This window comes from Cebus imitator, unplaced genomic scaffold (assembly GCF_001604975.1).
Source record: "Cebus imitator isolate Cc_AM_T3 unplaced genomic scaffold, Cebus_imitator-1.0 Scaffold8, whole genome shotgun sequence".
NCBI classification, from domain to species: domain Eukaryota; kingdom Metazoa; phylum Chordata; class Mammalia; order Primates; family Cebidae; genus Cebus; species Cebus imitator.
Window position 1 is genome coordinate 7,458,405 of NW_016107323.1, and position 16,793 is coordinate 7,475,197.

General features: G+C 45.2%; 2 protein-coding genes across 4 annotated transcripts in view; one reads left to right on the top strand and one right to left on the bottom strand.

Annotated features, from left to right (window-relative positions):
• GPN3 (GPN-loop GTPase 3) overlaps positions 1 to 9,426 on the bottom strand; it is a 14,251-nt gene extending 4,825 nt beyond the window's left edge. The window contains exons 1-4 of one of the 2 annotated variants that reach the window (XM_017542001.2): positions 9,270 to 9,422; positions 6,456 to 6,564; positions 2,594 to 2,761; positions 785 to 909 (exon numbers count right to left, since the gene is read on the bottom strand). In XM_017542001.2, the coding sequence (XP_017397490.1) occupies positions 785 to 909; positions 2,594 to 2,761; positions 6,456 to 6,564; positions 9,270 to 9,317 (450 nt within the window). In that variant the 5' untranslated portion in view covers positions 9,318 to 9,422. Of the gene's footprint in view, positions 1 to 784; positions 910 to 2,593; positions 2,762 to 6,455; positions 6,565 to 9,269 lie in introns of both variants that reach the window. The other variant, XM_017542008.2, reaches the window with a different exon arrangement.
• Positions 9,427 to 9,538: 112 nt separating this feature from the next.
• Positions 9,539 to 16,793, top strand: part of FAM216A (family with sequence similarity 216 member A) — an 18,255-nt gene continuing 11,000 nt past the window's right edge. The window contains exons 1-2 of one of the 2 annotated variants that reach the window (XM_017542019.1): positions 9,539 to 10,113; positions 12,931 to 12,971. In XM_017542019.1, coding sequence (XP_017397508.1) covers positions 10,022 to 10,113; positions 12,931 to 12,971 — 133 coding nt within the window. In that variant the 5' untranslated portion in view covers positions 9,539 to 10,021. Of the gene's footprint in view, positions 10,114 to 12,927; positions 12,972 to 16,793 lie in introns of both variants that reach the window. The other variant, XM_017542014.2, reaches the window with a different exon arrangement.

A 16,793-nucleotide genomic window follows, 5' to 3' on the forward strand; every position in this document is an offset into this window, starting at 1 on the left:
TGAGAGAGAGTCTCACTCTGTCACTCAGGCTGGCATGCAATGGTGCTATCTTGGCGATCTCAGCCATTGCAACCTCTGCTTCCTGTACTCAAGTGAACCTCCCACTTCAGCTTCCCAAGTAGCTGGGACAACAGGCACAAGTCACCACACCTGGCTAATTTTTGTATTTTTTTGTAAAGACAGGGTCTCACTCTGTTGCCCAAGCAGGACTGGAACTCCTAGGCTCAAGCAATCCTCCTGCTTTGACCTCCCAAAGTGTTGGGACCACAGGTGTGAGCCACTGTGTCTGGCCACCTCAGTTTCTTCTCTCAGTTCCTCCTAAATCTCTACGATACCTTAATTTACTACTTTTGAGTTATAATATATTATCATGATAATTTAATAACAAAGGGATACTAAGTAATTCTGGAATTGTTTGTGAAATATCCATAATCACACAATAATTAAAGGAAACTGTCATCTGCTTGTACTCATAGCTAAAAAAATCTGTAAGAGGCTTTGGGAGGTTGAGGCACACAGCTCACTTGAGGTTTGAGGTCAGGAGTTCGAGACTAGCCTGGCCAACATGGAAAAACACTGTCTCTACTAAAAATACAAAAATTAACCAGGCATGGATGGCGCATGCCTGTAATCTCAGCTACTCGGGAGGCTGAGGCATAAGAATCACTTGAACCCGGGAGGCAGAGTTTGCAGTGAGCTGAGAATATGCCACTGCATTTAGCCTGGGCAAGAGAGTAAGACTGTCTCAAAGAAAAAAAAATCCATAAGAGATTTAGGTTCAGACCTTGAATGACTCCACCATGAACTGAGAATCAACAAGAAAAACTCCACAGACTCGGAATTCCCACTGCTCGAGCTGCTGGACCAGCTGTTTCATCACAGGCAGGTGAGTGTACAACTCAATCTGACCTACATGAAGAGTATTCCAAGAATTTAAGAAACAGCAAATATGTTAGAGGTAACAAATTTTCCCCATAAAATGGATAAAAATAAAAGCCAACACTTTTTAAGGGGCCCACAGCCTCTCAAAGCAATCATAAAACCTAAGGTACTGCCACCATAGGAATCCCAAGCAAGCAATTCAGTTTTATGTAGGAAATGAGGTTCTATGGGTTGGGCAGAGTGGCTCATGCCCATAATCCCAGCACTTTGAGAGGCTGAGGCAGGTAAATCACTTGAGGCCAGGAGTTCAAGACAAGCCTGGCCAATATAGTGAAACCCCATCTCTACTAAAAACACAGTAAAACTGGCTGGGTGTGGTGGCTTACGCCTGTAATCCCAGCACTTTGTGAGGGGGAGGCGGGTGGATCATGAGGTCAGAATTTTAAGACCAGCCTGGCCAAGATGGTGAAACCCTGTCTCTACCAAAAATACAAAAATTAGCTGGGCATGGTGGCAGGCACCTATATAACCCAGCTAACTGGGAGGCTGAAGCAGGAGAATGCTTGAACCTGGGGGGCGGAAGTTGCAGTGAGCTAAGACTGCGCCATTCATTGCACTCCAGCCTGGGCGACAGAGTGGGACTGTCTCAACAAAAATTGAAATTGAAATTAAAAAAAAAAAAAAAAAAAATTAGCCAGGTGTGGTGGTGTGGGCCATAGTCTCAGCTACTCCTTGGGACGCTGAGGCGCAAGAATTGTTTAAACCTGGGAGGAGGAGGTTGCAGTGAGCTGAGATCACACCACTGCAATCCAGCCTGGGCGATAGAGTAAGACTATGTCTGGGAAAAAAAAAAAAAACAACAACCACCACCAAGGCCGGTCATGGTGGCTCATGCCTGTAATCCTAGCATTTTGGAAGGCAGAGGTGGGCAGATCACAAGGTCAGGAGATGAAGACCATCCTGGCTAACATGGTGAAACCCCATCTCTACTAAACATACAAAAAATTAGCTGGGCGTGGTGGCACGTGCCTATAGCCCCAGCTACTTGGAAAGGTGAGGCAGGAGAATCACCTTAACCCGGGAAGTAGAGGTTGCAGTGAGCCGAGATCGGGCCACTGCACTCCAGCCTGGGCAGCAGAGCAAGACTCTGTCTCAAAAAGAAAAAAAAAAAGGAAAGAAAAATCAAGGTTCTTCACATTTTAGTTTTCTGCCAATCAACATGAGTGTTATTGGCCAGATGCCATGACTCACACAGCTACAATCCCAGCAATCTGGAAGGCCAAGGTGGGAGGATAGCTTGAGCCCAGGACTTCGAGACCAGCCTGGGCAATACCATGAGACCCTATCTCTAAAAAAATAAGTGCTACAAAGATAAGTATAGTTTGGGAACATTCATCAAGCTGTACACTTATGATACATATACATTTCTGTGGATATATATAAGGTCAATTAAGCAAGGGGAAAAAAGTGAGGGTCATAAATGGTCAAAGTCAGGTTAGGCTCAAGTTGAAAATTCACAATTTGGGCTGGGCATGGTAGTTTACACCTGTAATCCCAGCACTTTGGGAGACCCAGGTGATTCGCTTTGGGAATCACCTGATGTCAGGAGTTCAAGACCAGCAAGGCCAACATGGTGAAACCCTGTCTCACCTACTAAGGATGGAACTATCAAGACTTTAAGGAAGACAATGCATTCAAATTGTTGACTAACCTGGGCAATCAAAAAGGATATAGTCGTCTTCTATGTGGCCAAGACAGTTCTCCAGCCAGTCAAAATTATTGGCAAAGTACTCCATGCAAAATACCAATCCTCCATTGGGACCGAATCTCAGAGAATCATCCTCCATTACATCATCCACCTCAATCAGTTCCCGAATGTCTGAAAAGAACAGATAGGACTCATTATACATGTGCCCCTTCAACAATTGTTATCCTTACTAGAAATAGAACATAAAAGTTAACAATTACATAAAAAACTCATATGCAGGAAATTATGTACATGGTTTTTCACTGTAGCAGCGTCCATTAATAGAGAACTTAGCAAATAAATTACTGTACAGCCAGACAATGGAATACTATGCAGCCATAAAAGAGGGAAATCTCTTTAAGTATTAATAATAATACAACCCCCTAGGCATACTGTTCAGTGAAAAATGCAAGGTACAGAACTGTGTAAGAATGCTATCATTGGTGTTAATAAAAAACAAAAATTCACTACATAGATAATATATACATCTTGAATTTTATGTGCGCAGGCTATGGAAGGACACACCAGAAATTGGTAACACTGGCTGCCCTTAGGGAGGGGAGCTGATTGCTGGGACACAAAGCTGAGAAGGGGACATTTTCCAGTATACTTACTCTTTAGTACTTTTGTGTTATGAACCATGTGAATATGTATTACCTATTAAAAAAGTACAAAACCAAAAAAAGAAAACCAATTATCATTTCTTACCACAATGACCCTAGGGAAGATACTTCATCTCCCGGAGCCTCACCTTTCTAGTCCTGGGGTAAAAGGATGAGAACTATGAGATAATGTATCAAAATCACCAACAGGGGCTGGGCGTGGTGGCTCACGTCTATAATCCCAGCACTTTGGGAGGCCGAGTAAAGCGAATCACTTGAGGTCAGGAAATCAAGACAAGCCTGGCCAACATGGTGAAACCCTGTCTTTACTAAAAATACAAAAATCAGCCAGGTGTGGTATCGTGTGCCTGTAATCCTAGCTACTCGGGAGGCTGAGGCATAAGAATTGCTTGAACCCAGGAGGCGGGGGTTGCAGTGAGGCGAGATGGTGCCGCTGCACTCCAGCCTGGGCGGCAGAGAGACTCTGTCTCAAGAAGAAAAAAAAAATCACTAACAAGAGGGGCTTAAAAAATCCTGGTATGATTCTCTTATTAATTTTTGGGAATCAGTATACAGAATTTTCTACCTTAGGTTTTTATTTCTTTCTGTGCTTAAACCTACATTCTCCATTCACAAAGCACTGAGCTTCATTCATAGACACATTTATACTGATAACACCTTCCTACCCCTCCCCAGTGATAAATAACTTATCCAAATTGGGACAATAAATCTGGCTTTCTTTCTCTGTAGACAGTTTCACTCTGCTGCCCAGGCTGGAGTGCAGTGGCACAATCAACGCTCACTTCAACCTTGACCTCCTAGGCTCACACAATTCTCCCACCTCAGCCTCCTGAGTAGCTGGGAATACAGGTGCCACCACACCCAGCTAATTTTTGTATTTCTTGTAGAGGTGGGGTGTCCCCAGGCTGGTCTTGAACTCCTGGGCTCAAGTCATCCATCTGCCTTGGCCTCCCAAAGTGCTAGGATTACAGGTGTGAGTCACACTGCTCCTCCTAAGCCTTCTTTTTAACTAAGCTAGCTTAGAGTGCTTTCCGTTTGCTTCAACCAAATGGTTCCAAAGTATTACAATGCGTTTTTTCCTCAGAGATAGGCATTTCACATCTCCTCCTCTCCCTTTAATCTGCCTCCCCGCAACCTGCTCACTCATTAACAGAAATCAAAAGCCTCTTCTTTGCACTTAGTGAGTGCAAAGAGAATGTTGTCAAACCTAAAATGACCGGTCTCCCTCCACAGGAAATGATTATCACACACTCAACAGAGCTGTAAGAATCACCCTTGATTCCTTACTTTCCTATGCTTTTTTGGTTCAATCCCCCACAAAAATGCTCTTAATTCAACTTTCAAATATATACTGAATCTGTCTGCTTCCTTACATCTGCACCATGACCACCCTTATACCTGCTTAACTACAACAGCCGCAGTGCAGGTTGTACTTCTACTCTTGACCCACTACAGTCCATTTTTCATCTGAGCACTTAAGTTGTTTCTTAAAACATAAATCAGCCCAAGTTCGGTGGCTCACGCCTATCACCCCAGCACTTTGGGAAATCGAGGTGGGTACGTCGCTTGAGCCCAGGTGTTTCAGACCAGCCTGGGAAACGAGACCAGCCTGGGAAACATGGTGAAACCCCACTTCTACAAAAAATACAAAAATTTGCTGGGCATGATAGTATGTGCCTACAGTCCTAGCTACTCAGGATTGGGAGGCTGAGGTAAAAGGATTGTTTAAGCCCAGGAGGTTGAGACTGCAATGAGCTATGATTACTACAGCCTGGGCGACAGAGCTGGACCTTGTCTCAAAAAAAGCAAAAAACCCCCAAAAACATGTATCAGATGTCAATCCTTTCCTCTGCTTAAAACCCTCTAGTGGCAACCCACTGCCAACGGGATAAAATCCCATCTTCTCATGTCCTGTTAGTCCCTACCCACTTCTTTCTTTCAGTCATTATGTTTCAGCTCACTGACATCTTGGCCTTCCTGGAGCATACCAAACCCTTTCTAACCCCAGGCTATTTATTTTTGTATTTTATTTTTCAGAGATGCATCTTGCAATGTTGCCCAGGCTAGACTTGAACTCCTGGGCTCAAGTAATCCTCCCATTTCAGCCTCACAAGTAGCTAAGACTATAGGTACATGTTCCCATACCCAGCTTAGCATATTTATTGATCTAAATGTTCCCTCATTTTGGAAGGCCTTTTCCCAGTCTGAGGAGCATATTACCATCCTTCAGGTCTAGGCTCAAAGATCCCCTCCTCGGGGAGCATCACACACTGGGGTCTGTCAGGGGGAAATAGGGGAGGGGCAGCGGGAGGTGGGGATTTGGGGAGTGATAGCATGGGGAGAAATGCCAGATATAGGTGACAGGGAGAAAGGTAGCAAATCACATTGCCATGTGTGTACCTATGCAACAATCTTGCATGTTCTTCACATGTACCCCCAAACCTAAAATGCATTAAAAAAAAAAAAAAGCTAGAAGTAATGGGAAGCAAAGTTTGAAAATTCAACTTTATATGGCAATACTCTATGGGAAAAAATACAATTTAGTATAGGACCCAACAAATAGTTCTTTTAAATTACACTATTTCTTAAAAAAAAAAAAAAAAAAAATCCCCTCCTCAGAGTCATCATCCTCCCTGACTACCCTACCTAAAGCAACCTCTCCCAATGAGTCCTTCTCATGAGCCTATCTGCAGCCATCACATTCTGTAACATGTTTATCATTTTGTTTATTGGCTATTTCCTCCACTAAAGGATTGGTGAGGGCAGGGATAGTGTCTGTCTTATTCTCTGCTATAACTCTGGTGTCTGGCATAAAACAGGTGTTCAACAGATACTTAAATGAACAAATTAAAAGAATTAAAAAAAAAAAACAAAAAAAACCCAGGCTCCTGACTTACAGAGATCAGCAATATACCACATGATTCACTACCACAGGACTAAGCATGAAAGGGACAAAATGAAAGGGTGCTGAGGGAAGCATCCATTTGCTTTTAAAATCTGTATCAAAGACCAAGAAAGGATACTGTCACACACATCACCATGAACAGATATAACCAAATGACAAACTCATGCTATTTACCAAAAAACCAGGGATCCAGACTATAAGAAGTAATTTCTCAGTTTCCGTGCTAAGCAGCCAGTACTCACTGCCTCCCAGTCCTTACTGTTCCTGAAGGTGCAAGAAGCCTCTAGTCAGGACTTACCAGCCATCACGGAGTAGTTGAAGTGTTCTGCTGCTGGATCCAGGTTTACAACTTGAACAGAGCGGTTGAGGGCTTCACAGTGCTGGACCATGGTGGCACAGTAGGTACTCTGTAACATACAAGGCATTGTGAGAGGTTAAAGCAACAGGTAGTGTAGGGCTACCCTCCATACTCTGGAATGCTATCCACTAAAGTAAAAACTATGCCTTCGACAACCAAGAGAACAAAAAACAAACAAAAAAACAACCAAGAGGCCGACTGAAAACAAGGGAAAAGACACCTGACTAGGCTGGAGACACAAACCTGACTTAGACTCACGGGTAACTCTGGGAAAGTTACTTCTCCACTCTGCCCCTCAACTTTCTCGTCTCTAACTGGGATGTCCTCCATAATCACTAAGGCTCCTTACTGCTCTAACATGTGACAAGCAGTATTTTAAAGCAAGATTTCTGGTTACATAGTATAATACCTAACACAGTATCTCTACCAGGATTTGTACAGTACAAACAAAGGGTTAGGTAGGATGGTCAGGGATGATGTCTCTGAGTGGAGAATATCTGAGTATATGAGAACGAGCCTGTCAACCTAAGGGGACAAGCATTCCAAGATGAAGGAACATCAAGGTCAATAAATAGTCTGGGCCAGGCACAGTGGCTCATGTCTGTAATCCAAGCACTTTGGGAGGCCGAGGCAGGCAGATCATGAGGTCAAGAGATCGAGACCATCCTGGTCAACATAGTGAAACCCTGTCTCTACTAAAAATACAAAAATTAGCTGGGTGTAGTGGTATGCACCTGTAGTCCCATCTACTCGAGAGGCTGACGCAGGAGAATCGTTTGAACCCAGGAGGCGGAGGTTGCCATGAGCCAAGTTTGCACCATTGCACTCCAGCTTGGCAACCGAGCGAGACTGTCTCAAAAAAGAAGTCTGGAGGTGGCTGTTCTCTTAGTGCCTTTACACATGCTGTTGTCTCTGTCTGGAATAGGTCACTGCAGCCTTGACCTCCTAGGCTCAAGTGATTCTCCAGCCTCAGCCTCCAGAGTAGTTAGGGCTACAGGCTCTCGCCACCACGCCCAGTTAATTTTCATATTTTTGGTAGAGATGGGGTTTCACCATGCTGCCCAGGCTGGTCTTGAACTCCTGGGTTCAAGTGATCTCCTGGCCTCAGCCTCCCAAAGTGCTAGGATTACAGGCTTAATCCACCACACCTGGCCACATCACACTGTATCTTAATTGACAGGTCATCTATTTGTCTTCCCCAAAAGACTACAGGCTCTGGGTAAGTTGAAGGCCACATCTTAGTTACATGTACATGTCTTTTGCCCAGAATAAGTCAATAGCTTAGAACAATGTGTTTGTTAAAGACTGCGGCCACATGACACCTCCACAGACTTTAGTGTTTCCCTCACTTTTTTTTTTTAAATTTTTGAGACAGTATCTCTGTCACCCAGGCTGGAGTGCAGTGGCAGGATCATAGCTCACCACAGCCTCAAACTCCTGGGTTCAGGTGATCCTTCACCTCAGGCCCCCGAGAAGCTGGTATTTCAGGTGACTGCCATCAGGTCTGGCTAATTTTTGCATTTTTTTGTAGAGACAGGGTTTTGCCATGTTGCCCAGGCTGGTCCCAAACTCCTGGGCTCAGGTGATCCGCCCACCTCTGCCTCCCAAAGTGACAGGATTATAGGCATGAGCCACTATGCCTGGCTATGTTTCCCATACATCTGTTATTTGATCCGTATCTTCACCATTCCCACTGTATTTGAATATTGCTAATATTTCCTTAGTATTTGTTTACAAGAAAAAATTTTATCCCCATTGTAAATTGAAAACCAGTTATATGTGATATAACGTGAAGTCAGACATAAAATTATATAAAATTTTTAAATGCTCTTAATTTTAGCTAAAATTAAAAGCTCTGAGTCGGCCAGGCGTGGTGGCTCATGCCTGTAATCCCAACACTTTGGGAGGCCGAGGCGGGAGGATCACTAGGTCAGAAGTTCAAGATCAGACTGGCCAACATGGTGAAACTCCATCTCTACTAAAATATACAAAAATTAGCTGGGCATGGTGGCTCATGCCTGTAATCCCAGCTACTTGGGGAGGCTGAGGTAGGAGAATTGCTTGAACCGGGACACGGGAGGCAATTGCAATGAGCCGAGATCGAGTGTCTGGGCTACAGAGCGAGATTCCCGTCTCAGCCAATTAAAAAAAAAAAAAAAGTTCTAAGTCTAAGAACTGCTTTCTGAAAAGACTTGGGGATTTAAAAAGTGCTGAAGATACGCTAGCACTGAACACAATTTCTCCTACATGCAAGGTGAAGAACTGAAAGAGAAATGAAAAAGGAACAATTTCCTCAATAATGATCCGATGCTCCTTCATGTTGGGTCTATGCACCACTTAAAAGCCCCCTTAAATTCTTAAATCCAGATTCTGGAGTGTAGACAAAACTAGATTTAAATTTTTGCTTTAACTTGCTAGCTGTGCGATCCTGGGCAAAAAAAACAACTTTACCTTTTTGTGTCTCGTTTTCCGTAAAATGAGAATAATGCTATCTCTCTTACAGGGTTGTTGTAGAAATAAGCGAGGCGTTTAATCTGCTGCCTGGAGCGTAAGTATCCAATAGATATTAACAACTACCATCATTTCCCTTTCAAAACAACAACAAAAAAGAACGTGAAGCCAGAGAGCTGAAATGAGTTGCATAGGGTCTCAGGGTTTCCAATACCTACACCCGCCGGCTCACTCAGGACCCAACCTCCCGCCTCCCACGAGCTCCTACTTTTCTCTCCTCTCCCTGTTCCCCTAGATCCTCACCTTCCCGCTGCCAGCGGGGCCCATCACCAGCTGCGCATACCGAGGCATGTCCGCTTTCAGAGATACGGCAGCCGCCTGCTACACTCCCTCAGCCTTCGCGCGACGCCCACTGAGCTTCGGGAAAATGAAGTAGGAACCAATCGCAATCCACGTTCTTTCTATGACTCCTGTTCTATCACACCTCCTACTACGGGGCAGCCCGCGGGCCAAATCACGTGAGAAACGCGTTCTGCGGAAAACGGAGATAATTTGCGCGTGCGCAGAAGTAGTTGCTGGAAATCTGCTGTTGGGATGCTGGCTAAGCCTCGTTACCTGGGTAATAACGGATAACGCTCCGCAACCTTGAGCCACGTGCTTCAGTCCGTGGTTTGCGTGTAGATGTTTGACCTGCATGGTGACCCTCGCGATTTGCAAATGTACTGAGGATCTGGAATACTGAAGTGCAAGACACCTTTTGTTTTGGGGAACATGTATATTTTCCTCTCATGACGCACCGCTTCCACAAAGAGGTGCAAACGCGCAGCGACTGCAGTACTTCCGCCCCTCCCCCACCCTAACTCCGGGGTCGCGGATCTGCCCGCCCCGCTCTCCCGAAGCTCTTCGGGCAGTGTCCGAAGGGCTTCGGAGGGGCGAGAAGCGGGCGTCGTGGCCGCCTCTCAGTGATACCAGCCGCCTGACGCACGCGTTCTGTCGCGGGAGGGGTGCGTGGACAGCTGCTCCCGCACACTGCTCGCGGTCCCTGCGCCGCGGAAATGCCGGACCACGGTCTGGGGTCCGACTGGACGGAGCGTAGCTCTTCTGCGGAGCCGCCCGCAGTGGCCGGGACCGAGGGTGGCGGCGGCGGGTGAGGTTGAGGGCCCCGGCGTGGGTGGGGGGCAGCGTAGGGCCCCGGGTGGTGAGCCCAGTGGAGGAGGGCTCCGGCCTGCCCCGCGTCTCGGGGGCTGGCCCCGGTGCCCTCAAGTGAGAGGCGGGGAGCAGTTGTGTTGTGGACAGGAGGGAAGAGGAGAGGGCTGCTTCGCGGTTGAGCGAGGGCCTCTGAGGGAAGCTTCGGAGGAGCGTTTGGTGCAGTGGCCAAGCTGTGACTGCAGCAGTCGCCCGCGTGTATCTCTCTGCCCCGAGGGGGCGCTACGAGCCTTGCTGGGACGTTTGCCGCCTGGCACAGGACTGTGTGTCCACCAAAAGGCGAGGCGGCGGGGTCTGAGGAGGTTATCCCCGGTTCAACTGGGGGGCATCCAGGACCATTAACCAGTTACTTCCCGCTTGTGACATGAGCCGCCTTCCTTTCAAACGGGGGTTTCTTTCTTTCTTTTTGAGACGGAATCTCGCTCTGTTGCCCACGCTGGAGTGCAGTGGCGCGGTATTGGCTCACTGTAACCTCCGCCTCCGAGGTTCAAGTGATTCTCCTGCCTCAGGCTCCCGAGTAGCTGGGATTACAGGCGCCTGCCACCACGTCTGGCTAATTTTTGTATTCTTGGTAGAGATGGGGTTTCACTATGTTGGCCAGGCTGGTTTCAAACCCCTGACCTCAGGTGGTCGGCCCACTTCGGCCTCCCAAAGTGCTGGGATTAGAGGGTAAACCACTGCGCCCTACCTGAAACGAGGGTTTCTAAACGCCAGTGAGACGGATGACTGACTATCCGAGGTGCTTTGATCTTGACATTTTCTTCACACTCAAGTTCCTTTTTCCGCAAATCCATTTAGTTTTGAGCCGGGTTTTACACCTATTTCCTAGGTAGTGAAGACAACAAGCTGTTGAAGTCACTTCTGGTGACTCTACCTCTCCCTAAAAGCAAGAACTGTGATGTGTTTACCGTTTAAAACAACCCATAGTCAGGGCCCCTGTCGCACGCATGGCCATCCTTTTTATATCTGGTGCTATTGAAGACTTCTTAAAGATGGGATGGAGTCTTGGGTTTCTTCTTTCTTTCTTTTCCTTCTTGAGATGGAGTCTCGCACTGTCGCCTGGGCTGGAGTGCAGTGGCGTGATCTCGGCTCACTGCAACCTCCGCCTCCCAGATTCAAGCAATTCTCCTTGCCTCAGCCTCCCAAGTAGCTGGGATTACAGGTGCCCGCCACCACACCCAGCTAATTTTTTGTATTTTTAGTAAAGATGGGGGTTTCACGGTGTTAGCCAGCATGTTCCCGAACTTGGGATAACAGGCGTGAGCCACTGCACCCTGTCTTTTTGTTGTATTTTTAGTAAAGACAGGGTTTCACCATGTTGGCCAGGCTGGTCTTAAACTTCTGACCTCGTGCTGCCTCGGCCTCCCAACTGCTGGGATTACAGGCGTGAGCCGCTGCGCCCTGCCTTTGGGTTTATTTTCTGTTCTTTGAACTCCTTGGCTGACTGCTGGATCCTAGTGTATCAGGAGATACATGAACTCTTTTTTTTTTTGAGATTGGGTCTCACTGTCACCCAGGCTGGAGTACAGTGGCACAATCTCAGGTCTCTGCAACCCCCCTCCATCCCAAGTTCAAGCAATTCTCTTGCCTCAGCCTCCTGAATAGCTGGGACTACAGGTGTGTGCCACTGTGCTCAGCTAATTTTTGTATTTTTAGTAGAGATTTTGTATTTATGTTTCGCCATGTTGGCCCAGGCTGGTCTCGAACTCCTGGGCTCAAGTGATATGCTCCTGTTGGCCTCCCAAAGTGCTGGAATTACAGGCGTGAGCTACCACATCTGACCCATGAACTCTTGGCCATTGAATGAATTGCAGGATGAGGGAAGGAAGGGAGTTTTGTCTTAAGTTTAGAAAAGAAAAAAGAACTTGTATGAAATTGGAAACATTACAGACCAACTTATCAATTCTAGCACACCTTAATTACTATTCAAGGAACAGTCTTTTCAACACCCAAATCACTTCATTAAAAATAAAGATAGCAAGAAAATATCATGGATAGCCCAGGAACCCCAACTACTTTATTGAGCTCACTGTAGGAATGAGATTAGGAAGCTATAAAATTAAGACCAGGACAGACGTGGTGGCTCATGGCTGTACAAAAATTAGCCAGGCTTTGTGGCGAGTGCCTATAGTCCCCGCTACTTGGGAGGCTGAGGATCGTTTGAGTCCAGGATTTTGAGGCTGCAGTGAGCTATGATCATGACACTGCACTGTAGCCTGGGTGAAGGAGGGAGACCCCGTCTCTAAAAACAGAAAAAAAGAAAAATCTTGGCGCCATTAGGATTTAACCAGAACTATAGGAAAAAATTTACAAGACATTATTTCTGATAGAAACATGAAAAGTAAAAATAATATTCAATACTATTCTTTTTTAAAATTTGAAATATGTTGTCTGGGTACAGTGGCTCATGCCTTTAATCCCAGCGCTTTGGGAGGCCGAGGTAGGCAGATCACCTGAGGTAAGGAGTTCAAGACCAGCCAGGCCAACATGGTGAAACCCTGTCTCTACTAAAAATACAAAAATTAGCTGGGTGTAGTGGCACTAGTCCCAGCTACGTGGGAGGCTGAGGTGAGAGAATCACTTGAACCTGGGAGGCAAAGGTTGCAATGAGCTGAGATCATGCCACTGCACTCCAGCCTGGATGGAAGAGCAAGACCCTGTCTCAAAAAAAAAAAAAAAATTGAAATATGTTGTTAAGGGCTTGTAACGTTGTAATTATTACATATTTATGTGCTTTTTTTTTTTTTTTTCCCAACAGATCAGCTGGACACTCTTATTACCGGAATTCCAAAGGTTCTGGTGAGTAGTGCATATAAAGCAAATAATACCTATAAGTAACATGGTTCAGAGAAGCTAATTTGTCTGTAACTACTTACACAATACAGTTTTTTGTTTTTCTTTTTTTTGAGATGGAGTCTCTCTCTGTTGCCCAGGCTGGAGTGCAGTGGTATGATCTCATCTCACCACAACCTCTCCCTCCTGGGTTCAAGTGATTTTCCTGCCTCAGACTCCTGGGTAGTAGGGACTACAGGTGTGTACCACCATGTCTGGCTAATTTTTGTATTTTTAGTAGAGACAGGGTTTTGCCATGTTGGCCGGTTTGGTCTTGGAGTCCTGACCTCATGTGATCCACCCACCTCCACCTCCCAAAATGCTGGGATTACAGGCGTGAGCTACTGCCCCTAGCCTACAATAGAGTTTTAAAAATAGTTTGTATTAGCATCCCTGTGAACTTAGTCTTTAAGATTTCAAAGAGCAACCAGGAAGGTTTTTTCTTGTCTGTTGGTATAGTACATTTTACATCAAGCATTTTTAAAATTAGCAGTGAATCCTAAAAGAACTGTATTTATAGCTGATGTTGGTTGAAAAGCACAGAGCACAGCCTGGGGTTTATACATGGATAGAAGAAAAAAATTCTAAATTGAATAGCTTCAAAGAATAGAAAATATTTCTCAGTGCTAATATTTTCTTCTCACTTGAAAGAAAGGATAGAGCTTTCAAAGTACTCATGTCTTCTCTGCCAGTTAAGAGGGTGAGTAAAACAAGCCCCTAAAGGTCTCTCATTAATTGCTTTTTTTCCTTTGAAGCTGGAATTAACTGACTTTAGGAGTGTGTGTGTGTGTGTGTGTGTGTGTGTGTATACATTTTAAGTATAGTAGTTACAGTAGGTTTTAAATGTTTCATTTAAATTCAGTGATATATAAATGTGGGTTTACTTTGCTTTTCCTTGGTAAATATATAGTCCGTACACTTACCTAGGAAAAAATATGCAGATATATACCTGTGCATACATACCTATATAAATGAATAATATGGTCATTTAAAAAATGTGTTGCAGGCCAGGTGCGGTAAGTCATGCCTGTAATCTCAGCACCTTCGGAGGCCAAGGCAGGCAGATCACCTGAGGTTGGGAGTTTGAGAAATCCTGTCTCTACTAAAAATGCAAAATTAGCCGGGCATGGTGGCACATGCCTGTAATCTCAGCTACTCAGGAGACTGAGGCAAGAGAATCATTTGAACCTGGGAGGTGGAGGTTGCAGTGAGCCGAGATGGCACCACTTCACTCCAGCCTGGTGACAGAGCAAGACACTGTCTCAAAAAAAAAAAAGTGTGTTCAGTCTGGGTTCATTGATTTAGATTCCTCACCAGAATTCTTACTGAATTACAGTTAAATGTAAAAAAGAAACACAAAACAATATAATTATTAATAATACATTCCAGATACATAGGGAAAAAAGAATATTAACAATGATCAGTATAAGAGACAGATTGACTCAGTTATATAAAAGAAAAATTTCTAAACAAATCTCTGAAAGGCAATATATCAGTGTTTTAAAATAATTACTACAAGGCTGGGTGCGGTGGCTCACACTGGTAATCCCAGCACTTTTGGGAGGCTGAAGCAGGTGGATCACTTGAGGTCAGGAGTTTGAGACAAGTCTGATCAACATGTGAAAACCTGCCTCTACTAAATATATAAAAAAAATTAGCCATGTGTGGTGGTACACGCCTGTAGTCCCAGCTACTCGAGAGGCTGAAGCAGGAGAATCGCTTGAGCTCGGGAGGTGGAGGTTGTGGTGAGCTGAGATAGAGCCACTGCACTCCAGCCTGGGTGACAGAGGGAGACTCCATCTCAAAAAAAAAAATTACTACTAGATTGTGAGATTAAAGGTTTTTTTTTTCCTTTTTATACACTTAGATTACTTCACCAATCTCCAGTGAACAATGTGTAGTGTATTGCTGTTTATAATTAGAGAAGAAAAGGGCTAGTATTCAGCAAGTGTTTGGTGGTCTTCCTTTATTTTGAACTTGAGGATTCATTCTGTTATTTAAAATAAACACTACAGCCAACTACTGGCAGTGACTGTAGACATTATTATTATTTTAAACATGGAGTCTCATTCTGTTGCCCAGGCTGGAGTGCAGTGGTACGATCTCGGCTCACTGCAACTTCAGTCTCCCAGTTTCAAGTGATTCTTTTGCCTCAGCCTCCTAAGTATGTAGGACTACAGTCATGCATCACCATGCCCAGCTAATTTTTGTATTTTTAGTAGAGACAAGATTTCACCATGTTAGCTGGGCTGGTCTTGAACTCCTGACCTCAAGTGATCTGCCCATCGTGGCCTCCCAAAATGCTGGGATTACAGGCATGAGCCACCATGCCTGGCCTAGACAGTATTTTTAATATGATTTACCCCAACTACAATTTTGCAGCCTTCAGCTGGGCACGGTGGCTCATACCTGATCCCAGCATTTTGGGAGGCTGAGTCAAGTGGATCACTTGAGGTCAGCAATTTGAGACCAGCCCGACCAACATGGTGAAACGCCATCTCTACTAAAAAGACAAAAATTAGGCAGGCATGGTGGTGTGCGCCTCTAATCCCAGCTACTCAGGAGGCTGAGGCAGGAGAATCACTTGACCCAGGAGGTGGAGGTTGCAGTGAGCTGAGATTACACCACTGCACTCCAGCCTGGGGGACAGCGTGAGACTCTAAATTTCAATAAAATAAAATAAATAAATATAATTTAGCAACCTTTAAGGCAATGAGTAAAACATATTTTTCAAAAATTGATTTATTAATACTTTACTATTCAGGTAATAGTAAACTGTAGTTCTATAACAGTGTAGGACAGGCTGGGCGTGGTGGCTCACTCCTGTAATCCCAGCACTTTGGGAGGCAGAGGCGGGTGGATCATGAGGTCAGTAGTTTGAGACCGGCCTGGCCAACATGGTGAAACCTGATCTCTACTAAAAAATACAAAAATTAGCCAGGCGTTGTGGTGTGCGCCTGTAATCCCAGCTACTCAGGAGGCTGAGGCAGGAGAATCAGTGGAACCCAGGAGGTGGAGGTTGCAGTGAGCTGAGATTGTGCCACTGCACTCCATCCTGGGTGACAGAGCGAGACACCATCTCAAAAAACAAAAAATTAGTAACTTAAACTTTTATTTTTTTGAGATGGAGTCTTGCTCTGTTTCCCAGTGGCAGTGTAGTGGTGCCATCTTGGCCCACTGCAACCTCAGTCTCCTGGGTTCCAGTGATTCTCCTGCTCCAGCCTCTTGAGTAACTGGGACTATAGGTGCATGCCATCACACCCGGCTAATTTTTGTATTTTTAGTAGAGACCGGGTTTCACTATGTTGATCAGGATGGTCTCAAACTCCTTACCTCATAATCCACCCGCCTTGACCTCCTAAAGTGTTGGGATTACAGGCGTGAGCCACCATACCTGGCTTAGTAATTTAAACTTAAAAAAAAAAAAAAATTGGTTTACAGACTTACAGAAAAGTTGTGAGAATAGTACATAGAGGCCAGGCACAGTGGCTCACACCTATAGTCCCAGTACTTTGGGAGGCCATTGTGAGTAGATCACTTGAGGCCAGGAGTTCAAGACCAGCCTGGGCAACATAGTGAAAGCCCATCTCTACCAAAAATATACAAATCAGCTGGGTGTGGCAGCAAGAGCTTGTAATCCCAGTGACTCAGGAGGCTGAGACTGGAGAACTGCTTGACCCTGGGAGGTCGAGGTTGTAATGAGCCGTGATCATGCCACTGCACTCTAGCCTGGGCAACGGGGTGATACCCTGTCTCAAAAAAGAGTAAGTTGAAGAAATACTGTCTCTT